This window comes from Phoenix dactylifera, chromosome 11 (assembly GCF_051530095.1).
Source record: "Phoenix dactylifera cultivar Ajwa chromosome 11, Ajwa_hap1_PhDact_Kaust_v1.1, whole genome shotgun sequence".
Classification (NCBI taxonomy): Eukaryota; Viridiplantae; Streptophyta; class Magnoliopsida; order Arecales; family Arecaceae; genus Phoenix; species Phoenix dactylifera.
This window is the reverse complement of record NC_143200.1, coordinates 2,609,809-2,620,516: the sequence shown is the minus strand read 5'-3', so window position 1 is coordinate 2,620,516 and position 10,708 is coordinate 2,609,809. Positions and strand designations below refer to the sequence as shown.

Below are 10,708 nucleotides of genomic sequence, written 5' to 3'. Positions count from 1 at the left end.
TTCTTTACCTAGGGTCCCTTGGCCTGGTTTATATAGAGAAGAGGGTGAGAGTCCGTCGTGATTTGGTCGCATGATTTTCGGACAAGCTGTTATACTTTTTCTTTATCTACCACCCAGAGCGGTTACACCCTTTCTTATTTGGTGTGTCGAGGTCATGCTAAATTGTAACCGCCCGCACTATATGCTCGGAGGTTAACTCAGCCATTGATTCTGCATGCTATGTGTCACCTAACTATTGGTCGGCCAAGCTGGCAGACAAGATTTTAAAGGGCGTCGAATCCGAGCTGTATCCCATTGTGAAGAATCCCCAAGGAACAATCAATGAGAAACACCTAAACGGATCTTCTTTACACTCTGAATGGTAGAAATACACCTGTGGATTTATATGTGGATGCTTGTGAATTTGAAATTACCAGTATGACAAGCATGGCTATGTGTCCAATGAAGTGCAATGTATGATCCATGCAATAAAATAACACTTTAGACATAGTCATTTTCAAGCGTTAAAGATGTATAATACTCAGCATCCTTAAATATTTCAAGTATACACAATCACAATTTTATCTGTAGTACAACCATTACCTGAATAAGTGGTTAGATCAAACATTTCAATCCACCCACCAGGATGCTGACCCTATGTTGCTCATCCCCCACCAAAGGAACCAAAATAGGAACATACGAAAGAGCAATATCCTTCTTGAACAGTGGTCCATTTGAAGAACAGATATGAAAAGAGTGATTAGGAAAAAAGATACTCATCTATGATAGGATCATCAACTGGGTCATACAAATAATCACTGTTAAATTCCAAGCCATCATACCAGTTACCATGAACTTCGGTTACTAATGTTGAATCATGGTACTGAAAAATCTCCATGCTATTGAGCCCTACATTCTCAAAGCAACCAATGCCCTGAAGAGAACAAAACTGCAAGTCCTCAGGCGAAGAAACCAAATCCGTCTCATTTTTAAGACTCAATTCTCGTGATGGAGGTGTCGAACAACTCCATGTTTGATTGTAGTAGTAATCTTTTATATTTGTTGGTCCATCTATTCCGAATGCTACTCCATAGTCCTGAGTATTGCTTGATCCACTGTCAACTTGAACAGACAGGGTGTCAGTCATACAAGACAGTGGTGATGCAGTTTTAGTGTGGCTGCTCCTGTGATTTGTATGCACTGGTTTGAATTCAGAAAGACCAGACATATCATTCTCAGTATTGCATGTCAACGAGATGACTGATGGAGGGGTATCAAGATGATACAAAACCTGATGTTCTTGATCAGGCTTGGGCAGACATGAGTAGTCTTCTAACAAACTACAACGTTCATGGTCATGTTTCGGGTACTGCATAAATTGCATAACTGGAATACCTCCACTCCATGACTGCTGCCTTGATATAGCTGGCTCCAGTGACTTCTTTCCAGCACCCAGCATCATATCCTTGGAAGGAAGCAGTACACCTAACCGAGATACACTGATGACCTTCTGAGAGTCAGGAATATCGCATACTAAAGCTTGTTTGCTACCTGTAACTTGCAAAGACGAAATGCTCTTAAAGTCATCTGCACGGGCATCTGAGAACATTTCTTGAGCTTGGATTTTTTGAGTTGTGAATGTATATTTTGAAGATGCACCATTTTGTTGCGTCTGTGTCGAGCTATGCATGTCGAAGTTTCCTGTGACATCCTCGCAGCTGAAATCAGAATGCATATTTCCACTGAAAGTTCCCCCCTCATTCTGCTTCTGCAATCTCCTCAAGTAGAGACGGTATTTCTGCACGGTGAATATGGTCAGGACACTTCATTTACTTTTTTGAGATGCAATTGTGTAAATATATTAGAAAAGAAGATGACACTAACATCTCAAATTAAGAAACTAAATATTAGAAGTTGTTCCAGTTAAGCAGAATATAAGTCATACTCAGACCATCAGTTCATACCCGGATCAGATATTAGACGTTCTCAGAAATATAGTAACAAAGGAAAAAGAAATGAATATTTTTCATTAATAAAGATACAGAATCTCTCTTTCCTTATACTATGATAGTTGAAATGTGACTCTGATCTGATGATCAACAATCACCTCAAGTACATGACTCTGTATACTTATGGTTGTCTGGGAATGGTCCAAGAGGTACATGCTGCACATGGTCAACTCCCACAGACTAACATTCTCAACTCTCTATTCAGCCCATAAGGAAAGAACCTCCCACAAATCATCAAGATGTATGAATCTACAAATTTTTCCCCTCCCTGTCGTCCCATATGTTCTACTTGATTGTGCGAGTGTTTTGGATTGAGTTATAAAGTATGTCTGTATTAGTATCATCAAACTTAATATTGAAGACATGGGTCAAATGTTAATGTCATGCAGCCTTGCAAGCATTAAAGTGTATATAAAATGACCAATTTTATGCTTTTCAAGTGTGATGTTACACAGGTACAAGTATGCTCATGAGTTTTTTCTATACTTACTATCTTGCCCATTTTATATTACTAGAAACTTGACACATGCAATGCACACTTGGAGGAAAAAAACTATAAACTTAGGAGTGGTCATTTGAATAGTCTTAAAGTAAGAAGGATACAAGTAAAACCATTCTTTATTTCCCAAAAGTGATTCTCAACTGAGGATTTGATCTGAAAATCTATCCATACAGCACTTTGTGGTATTAAAGGACTGATTATTAAGTGGGCAGGATTGCTTATTAGGAATTAGATTGAAACAGAAAATTAAATCAGTTTTAAAAAATGAGTCTTAACAGGTAGGTTTTGATTTGGAAACATCTATCCACATGTATTAGCTTTGATTAGGAGGAACTATTTTTTTAATAGGATTGATTTTAAAAATTAGGTATTAGAAAGGTGTTTTAGCTGAGCAGGAATGCTTCATAGGAATTAGTTAGGGGAGGGGGGGGGGGGGGGGGGGGGGGGGGGGGGGGGGGGGGGGGCGGGGGCCGTGTGGGTGTGGTTGGTATGGGCTGCAGAGGGAAGAGACAACAATTTGCCAGCCCAAATCAAAGATAGATAGAGGTAGAAGTAGAGGTAGCATGCTTGGAGACGGGATTACAGTTTCTTTTTCCATTTTCCTGAGTAGCTGAAATCTTTTAAGTATTTGATTTTTAAACTTATTTTCATCCCAATATTTATTCACACAAAATTAGAGATAGAGATAGAAGCCAAGGGAGTGAACATGGAGATGGGTGATGAGATCACATTTTTTTCTTTTTTAATAGCTGATATTATTTAAGTGGGACAAGTTATGTACTAAGGAAAAGTAGGACAAAATTTTTAAGGAAGATTTACCATGGAGTATGTTATTTGCAAATGTTATAGTGTTTCATGATGAGAAAAGAAGAAGATTAAAAGCTAAATTGGATTTATGGCAGAAAGCCGTAGAGGATAAGGGCTTAAAAATCAGTAAATAAAGACGGTATATGAAGTGCAGTTCTAGCGAAAACGAAAACAAAGATAAGGCCTCGATAAAAATTGATGGAGAATAAATGTCATAAAGTGATCCGTTTCACTATTTAAGATCTATTGTACAAAATAATGGAGATAGATGAAGATATGTGTAATAGAACTAGAGCTGGTTGGTTGAAGTGTAGAGGTATTTCCGGCGTATTATGTGATCGATAAATACTCTGGCAACTTAATAGGAAATTTTTTTGGAACAACAATAACGCTTTCAACTTTTTATACTCAGAGTGCTTCACAATAAAGAGGATCCAAATGAACAAATTGAATTTAGTCTAAATGAGAACGTCAAAATGGATATGTGATAAAACTAGGAAGTATAAAGTGAGAAATAAGTATATCAAAGTAGCTACAAGAAGCTGTGAAAACTAAGGACAAAATAATAGAGAATTAATTGAGACGTTAAGGTCATGTATAATGAGTATGAACAGTTGAGGAGGTTCCAATAAGGAGGGGTATTTTATTTGTGTGGAAGAATATAACAGGAGGGGGAGACCAAAGTAACATGAATGGAGATTGTGAGAAAAGATACGGAAAAGATTGAATGACATCAGGTGACTATAAATGAGAATGCTCGGCAAATTAGAATCCACAAAACCAACTCCCAAATGATTAGGACAAGGCTGGACTGTGATGATTATGGTTATTTGCTGGAAGAAAAAGTAGTTACTTTACTATATAATTTGCATATATACACATACATTCAAATCAATGTTCAATAATTCGGTTTTGTCTTTTGTTTTGGCAGTTTTGGATCCAGTTTTGTTAATTCAATCTGAAACTTAAAATAATTTAAGATTGAAAAATCAGAAAATAAATAAAAGTAAAAATAAAAATTGTCATCATCTTAAAGTACATGTATTGTTAGTATTTTTTTGTATTTATCATTTCAATGTTTTTGCATTGAGACAACCAAAGTATTATATTTTAAATTAATAACTAAAAGTTTAAAGTATAATGTATCATTTCTTGTGTGCTGAGAATCTACCATATGACAATCAAGCTACCTATCGGATTTGTATTTCATTGTAGCCAACCCTATGTTGAAAAATTAACTTGCCTCTAAATCGCTTAACAATGCTGTAGTGCTTCCAAACCTTCCCAAAACTCAGAAAATTTAAGTTTAAACTGGAAAAAAAAGCTTCATGACATTTATAAAATGAAGATAAGGCAAAAATTTGGCACAAACAAATTATTTATAAAGTTTAGTTGGACCTATCGTTTAGTCTCACCCAAAACTCCAAACTGGACCAACTTCTGGATCGATCTCAACTGAAACCAACGCATTTTAATATCAACTTTGAGGTTTCAGGGGAATCTTTGAACCATAGTTCAAGTATTTGCACGAGCCTTCCTATATAAGCCACACAAACATGCAATTTACCTGTCTATCTCTATATCAATGTGTTTGTTTCATTCAATGCTTAAGAGTTTCTGGCGCTGCTCAACAGGAAAAGCAGTTAGAAAACTATGGCGAAAAACATGGAACGTCAATAAATATGAATGACTCTGCTGACATTGTAACATACGAGGTTATGTTTAGCCAGATTGACAACTCTTTCTGACAATTTAAAAATGGATACTGAAAGAGATGTTACCTGTAGGTGGCTGGCAACATTTTCCCTTGTTAATCCGGGAACATTCATCAAGTCAAGTATTTTCTTTGGACCAACTTCTGCAAGTACAGATAAATAATCATGGACTTATAAACATCTTTGAGTTAAAATTTAAAAAACAAGTCCTAATGATAAAAGAAGCATTTTCAGTTTATCAAGAAACTGCTCGAGAGAAATTATAAAATCTCAAGTTCTACTCTGCATAGACTTCAAGAAAATGGAGGGTGCTTGAGAGGGTCACAGAAGTTAGCTAGCTGATACTCACTATCAAATCCTATTTGGTTCACAGCATTCACAAATTTCTGATGAAGATCCACAGACCAAATTACTCGAGCTTTCTTAACAGTTGCAGGATCACTAAATTCTTGATCAGAATGTTCTTGATTGTCCCCATCTTTTCGTTTTCTCACATAATTTATATCAGCTCCACTAAATAAATGCCTGTCTTCAAAATCATCAGATCCATTTTTCATGATTTGAATATTCTCGTTGATATAATGACCTTCAATCTCTTTCACCTCATGCATTTTCTTTCTATAAACATGTTGCCATATATTTCTTAGCTCCTTCATTCTCACGGGCTTAAGAAGGTAATCACAGGCACCATGTTGAACACCTTTCATTACCCTACTTGTTTCCCCATCTATAGACATCACTGCAAACATTTGCAAAGCATGGTCATTGAAACTTAATGTACATATGAGTCAGATTAGCTTAGCAAAGTAAAGGGAAAAAGCAGCATGCTGCACTATGGTCAGAAAGCTTCAAATATGGATAAAGATAACTGACTGATAACAGGCAGATCCATTTCTAGCCCAACATGTTCAAGAAGCTTGAAACCATCCATGTCAGGCATATTGACATCACTAATTACAATGTCAAAATGATCTTTTCTTTCACGAAGCATCTCCAAAGCATCTCTTGCTAAGCCACATGTAGTAACTGCAGTATGCAAGAAGCATTCAAAAAATTTGCATCATGAGTTATGAGCATTATCCATATTGTAGGAATGCATATAGGTTTATGAGTTTTTAATTAAATCAAATGGCCAAAGAATATTTGATGTCAACATTTCAAGATGACCAAAAGAGAGACATCAAAGAGTAAATAGAGAACAGCATTCACCTAATGAAGCCTATACTGGATTCCAATATATGATTCTAAATGAATACGTGTAACGATCTTAAACTTAAAAATATATACATAGAAATAAAAACATCTTGGGAAAAGTTGACAATAAGGTCAAAAAAATGAATCTCCCTATGGATTGGATACTGTAATTTTTGTACAAATAAAAGGTAAAGATGTTATACTGGCAGTGGAAAGTATAGGAGCTCCCATGAGACATTAACAAGGATAAAGTGATAGTTTTCATAGGAAGACTAGAGAATGGCTTTCTATCATAAGCAGATTTTTCGACAAACTGTTATAACTTTGGTAAGTGCATTGTCATCATGCAAAGATCATTTATGTCAAATATGTACGTTACAATACTAATACTGGACAAAATTCTTTATAAAAGCTTTTTGCTTTTTTTGGATTTTTTTTTTAAAATGAGAGATTAGGTAGGGCCCTTCAAGCTAATCCGAAATGGAAATATATTCAGTGCAAGTGCAGCAACCTTCAAGCTAAGTGCTGTTGACACTTCCAAAGAATGATTTGAACTTCTGGCATCTATATTAAATCCAACATCCAAAGTTCAAAAAAGCCACTGGAACTATTTGACATTGTATGCTCGTAGTTCTGTAAAGTTTAGATTCACCCTAACTTGAAAGAATTATCAGCATATATATATATATAATAACTTGCATTGAAAACCATGCAAAGATAAAATCTTAAGAACTTCTGAAACACTGGACTTTTCCAAATTGCCAGCCAGTAAAGTTATCGTATTGGACTGTGTGAGAACATATTAGAGGAATATAGAATGATTCATCTTAATTATCCTGTTGCATAAATCTTTTAGCGAGAAAGGTTGCCCACATAACTGGCAACATTCGGTCAATTCAAGACCAATGTTTCTTTGAGCAGTAAAATGAAGAACAATAACTAAAATTCTCATTGACTTTTGCAAGCCATGTATTGTAAATGTGGTGACAGACTCTCGTCATCGCACGTGAATTAATCTCATCATTATGCGACAAAGCACTTATTATAAAATTAAATGAGAAGAAAAGGTTATCAACCTAACTTGGTTTACTATGTTTTAGATTTACTAAAATCTCTGTTTTAACTTTTAAATATGAAAAAATGTTCATATGATCTGTGTTCTGTGGAAATTCTTTCATGTTCAGCGACAAGGATATGTGCTTCCAAGTCATGTATAAAGAGCTCCTTGCAGTCGCAAGAAATCAATTATAATCTTATGGATTCCATTAAATATTGAAGTCTCCAACAAAGCAGCAATCTGGAACACAATAGAAAGTATATATTCATGCACCTACATGCATAAGTATATATTCATATCTAAACAGAGAGTAACATGTTTTAAAATATATATTCCTTATAGCTACATCCAGAAAGTGTATCATAAAATAATATCCACTCTACATGAAAATTTAAAAACAATGATTAAAACAGGGCCTTGAGATGGCCCATTTACCATGTCCTACGACCAGTTATATAAACATATATTCCTTTGCAAAATAGAAATCATATTATGCATATAAATTATTATTTGTACTTTGGTTAGCAACTAGAGAACTTCCTTAAAAATAACATGAGTTTTTTCCCCTGCCATGCTCCCTTACATGATGTTCATAAACTGCTAGATCCTGTCAGACAGCAAGTTTAATTAACACCCTGATAACCTATGAGGATCCCTCACTTCCAGACTGTGTTGAGAAAATATCAACATACTTCCACCCCATCAAGATTGTATGAATGGAATGAAGACCCTTAAAACAAAATTTATAAGATCTTCCAACTCTAGCATACAATCAGAGCACGCACAAAGTTACAAGCTAAAAACACCTATCGCACATATAATCACAAGATACCCCTAAACAAGGTCCTATCTCAGTATGCATAAATAAATTAGACACAGTAGAAATGAATAAACAACATGGTGATCGAAGCAAGATCTTCTTACTTAATTAAACAACAAAAAGTCCGCCTTTTAGTAAGAAAATTCCAAACGGAGATAAAACCATTCCTAACGACCTAGCTAGCAGAACAAACAATTATAGATATCACAAAAAGCTCCGACCTTTGGAAGTACTCAGAACTGATAATATTAAGCAAAGAAAAAAGAGAGCATGTAGAAGGAACCCATCAAAGACGGGATCAAACTACCTTCATAGGAGCACTTTCGGAGCATTTTTTCAAGAATTTTTAGCCAGGTGGGATCGTCGTCGACTACCAGAACTCGAAGACCGACCGGAAAAGCTTCGGTCCGAGTAGAAGCCGAGGGATTCGCCATAGTTATGGGGGCGTCTTCCTTGGAAGAAAATCAGCTGAGGGCGGAGGGTTTGGGTCTTGGAGAAGGACTTGGGAGGTTCTTTGGGTGGCGGTCTTCTCCGATAAATGGTCTGGTTTTGAGCGAAAAGAGGTTGTCCAAGAATTAGGATCTTTTTCCTATCGAATATTGGCGCGCCCGTTGGTTTCTAACTGTCCCTCTACCTTGGATTAGGTTAAGTTGCTCTTTTTCCATAAAATACAAATATAATGGACAAACATTGTTCTAGCACCATGCAACATAGATGTCATAGTGAGAAACTCAAGATATCAGGGAATTTCCTAATGCAACATATAACATGATTTATGCTTCTATATATATATATATATATGGTATTGAGGATGATGCGAATAGGAGCAAGAACTTCGTAAAAGGGAGCTTCATGTTGGGTTTTGATTTTTAGAGTGGGCATGCCGATACGAACAAAGCTAGAATCTAGGATTTGATATTGCGGTTGAAAGTTTTCCTATCGGTACGAATAATTCAAGAACTATTGATCGAGGATGAAAACTAGGAAATTAATATGTCGGTGCGAATATTCTAGAATCAAGAATCATGAAGTGCAGCGGTCAATGAAAGTTGCACAAGTGAGAACAATATGTTCAATATCTTCGAACACCAGGATACGAAATCGATGGATGAGATAATGATCCCTCATTAGCTAATGAAGTTAGCGAATTCAATTGAAAGTGGAAGGCTATCTAGGAAGAGTGAATAGTTATTTCGTTCTCCAGAGAAGAGTATAAGATTAGTGGCTTCCTCTGTGCTAGATTTTCTAAAGAGAAGCCTATTCTTGAATGTGCTTAAAAGCTTTAAAGGGAAAATAAACATCTCAAGATAAAGCAGAACAAATTTTAGTGTAGGTTATCAATGGAAATTCAAACTCGAGGTCTCTAAATGGTTTCAATAGGTAAGGTAGGTGTTTCCACCACTAGGATGGAAACTAGACTTTCATTCGAAAGGACTACCACACTTAGGGCTTCACAAGGAAAACATAAGAGAATCCTCAGATATGGAAGACATGTCAGAAACTATTTTTGAGGTCAATCGTGGCAAACATTTATGATTCGATCGGGAGAAGAAAGTAATTCTCAACTCGCTTAACTCGAATCTCTCAAAAAATTTAGAACAAAGTAGAAATTTAATGAAAGTATAGTGTAGGTCCCCTTTTCTTTAATTAATTAATCACAAACTGAGATACATAGCCTCTCTTTATGCTAATGAGATCTGTACTTGCACAATTCAGAACCGATTTCACTTCTAGTTAAAAGAGGACACGGCTTTTTCGAAATAGATATAACTAGTGAAAATAATAATAAAAAATCTAAAATCTTATAAGACATAGATATCGACTTCTACATCGACTTTTTTTTAGTCGTTTTGCCTAATTTTTTTCAGATTGAAAGATATGTCTAGTAAAAATTTTGCCCAAAAAGAAAAATTTTGCTTTGATTGGTCCATTTTGGAGCCCAAAAGATGGAATTTGGTCCTAATTACTCAGTGTATTATACCCTTTAGGAGGTGATGCCATATTGGAGGTCTCAAAAAGTTATGGTCTCCAAATATTTGGCAATGTGATTCGGCTTCCTAATATAGCGAATATTGCTTCTAGATCCTATCTAGTCCTTGATATGAACCCTGTCCACATCAAGTCTGGTAATTCTTCTAGATGAAGGCCCCCTACTTAAGGGATTTACCTTCTATTAAATCAAAATTGGAGATGGAGAAATGCATGCTTTCCTATATTGCGACTAAATAGTTTTGCTTGCAAGCTAACCCTTCCAGCTGATCCAAAAAGACTCAATCCTTACATGCTTGGTTTTTATGACCTTTCTCTAATAGCATTTCGTGCTTTATCCATACATCCTCGATAGTTGGTAGCATCCATTTCTAGCCTTGGTCTTCTTTTCACCTAGATCTAGGCGACTCACTTACCCTGCTTATGCATTAAAACTCTATGGCAAGGTTTCTCCTTGCCACCTTTTCTCATTGACGATAGTGATGGAAACTTCCCTCGATCTCGATCTCGATTAATCAATCGATGGAACTGAGGGGCAAGAGCTTAGCCTCCCATAAGTGATATCAACTTCTCATATGATCATCAACACGAATTTATTGCAGGCATTAATGTCGCTTCACCTAAACAACAATCACA

At 35.9% G+C, this 10,708-nt stretch overlaps 1 protein-coding gene across 3 annotated transcripts; it reads right to left on the bottom strand.

Annotated features, from left to right (window-relative positions):
* Nucleotides 1–493: 493 nt before the first annotated feature.
* On the bottom strand, nucleotides 494–8,785 carry LOC103712502 (two-component response regulator ORR26). Of its 3 annotated transcripts, none has more exons than XM_088706388.2 (5): nucleotides 8,391–8,785; nucleotides 5,886–6,038; nucleotides 5,362–5,739; nucleotides 5,079–5,155; nucleotides 494–1,777 (listed from the first exon to the last, which is right to left on the bottom strand). In XM_088706388.2, exons 1-5 carry the CDS (start codon nucleotides 8,515–8,517, stop codon nucleotides 740–742), a joined length of 1,773 nt encoding a protein of 590 aa, XP_088562514.1. In that variant the 5' UTR covers nucleotides 8,518–8,785; the 3' UTR covers nucleotides 494–739. The 3 variants fall into 3 exon arrangements, with proteins under 3 accessions (XP_088562514.1, XP_008797265.3, XP_088562515.1); XM_008799043.5 differs by having other exon boundaries at nucleotides 5,362–5,751; nucleotides 8,391–8,769; XM_088706389.2 differs by lacking the exon at nucleotides 5,886–6,038 and having other exon boundaries at nucleotides 5,362–5,751; nucleotides 8,391–8,779.
* Nucleotides 8,786–10,708: the final 1,923 nt, after the last annotated feature.

Bases quoted from the DNA above. Each gene is read 5' to 3' on its own strand.
- LOC103712502 (XM_008799043.5), bottom strand. From the start codon at position 8,517: ATGGCGAATCCCTCGGCTTCTACTCGGACCGAAGCTTTTCCGGTCGGT. The intron at 5,752-5,885 runs GTCAGTTATCTT...AAATGTTTGCAG, and splicing joins AATGGATCTGCCTGTTATCA to TGATGTCTATAGATGGGGAA. The intron at 5,156-5,361 runs GTGAGTATCAGC...CTGTACTTGCAG, and splicing joins GAACCAAATAGGATTTGATA to AAGTTGGTCCAAAGAAAATA.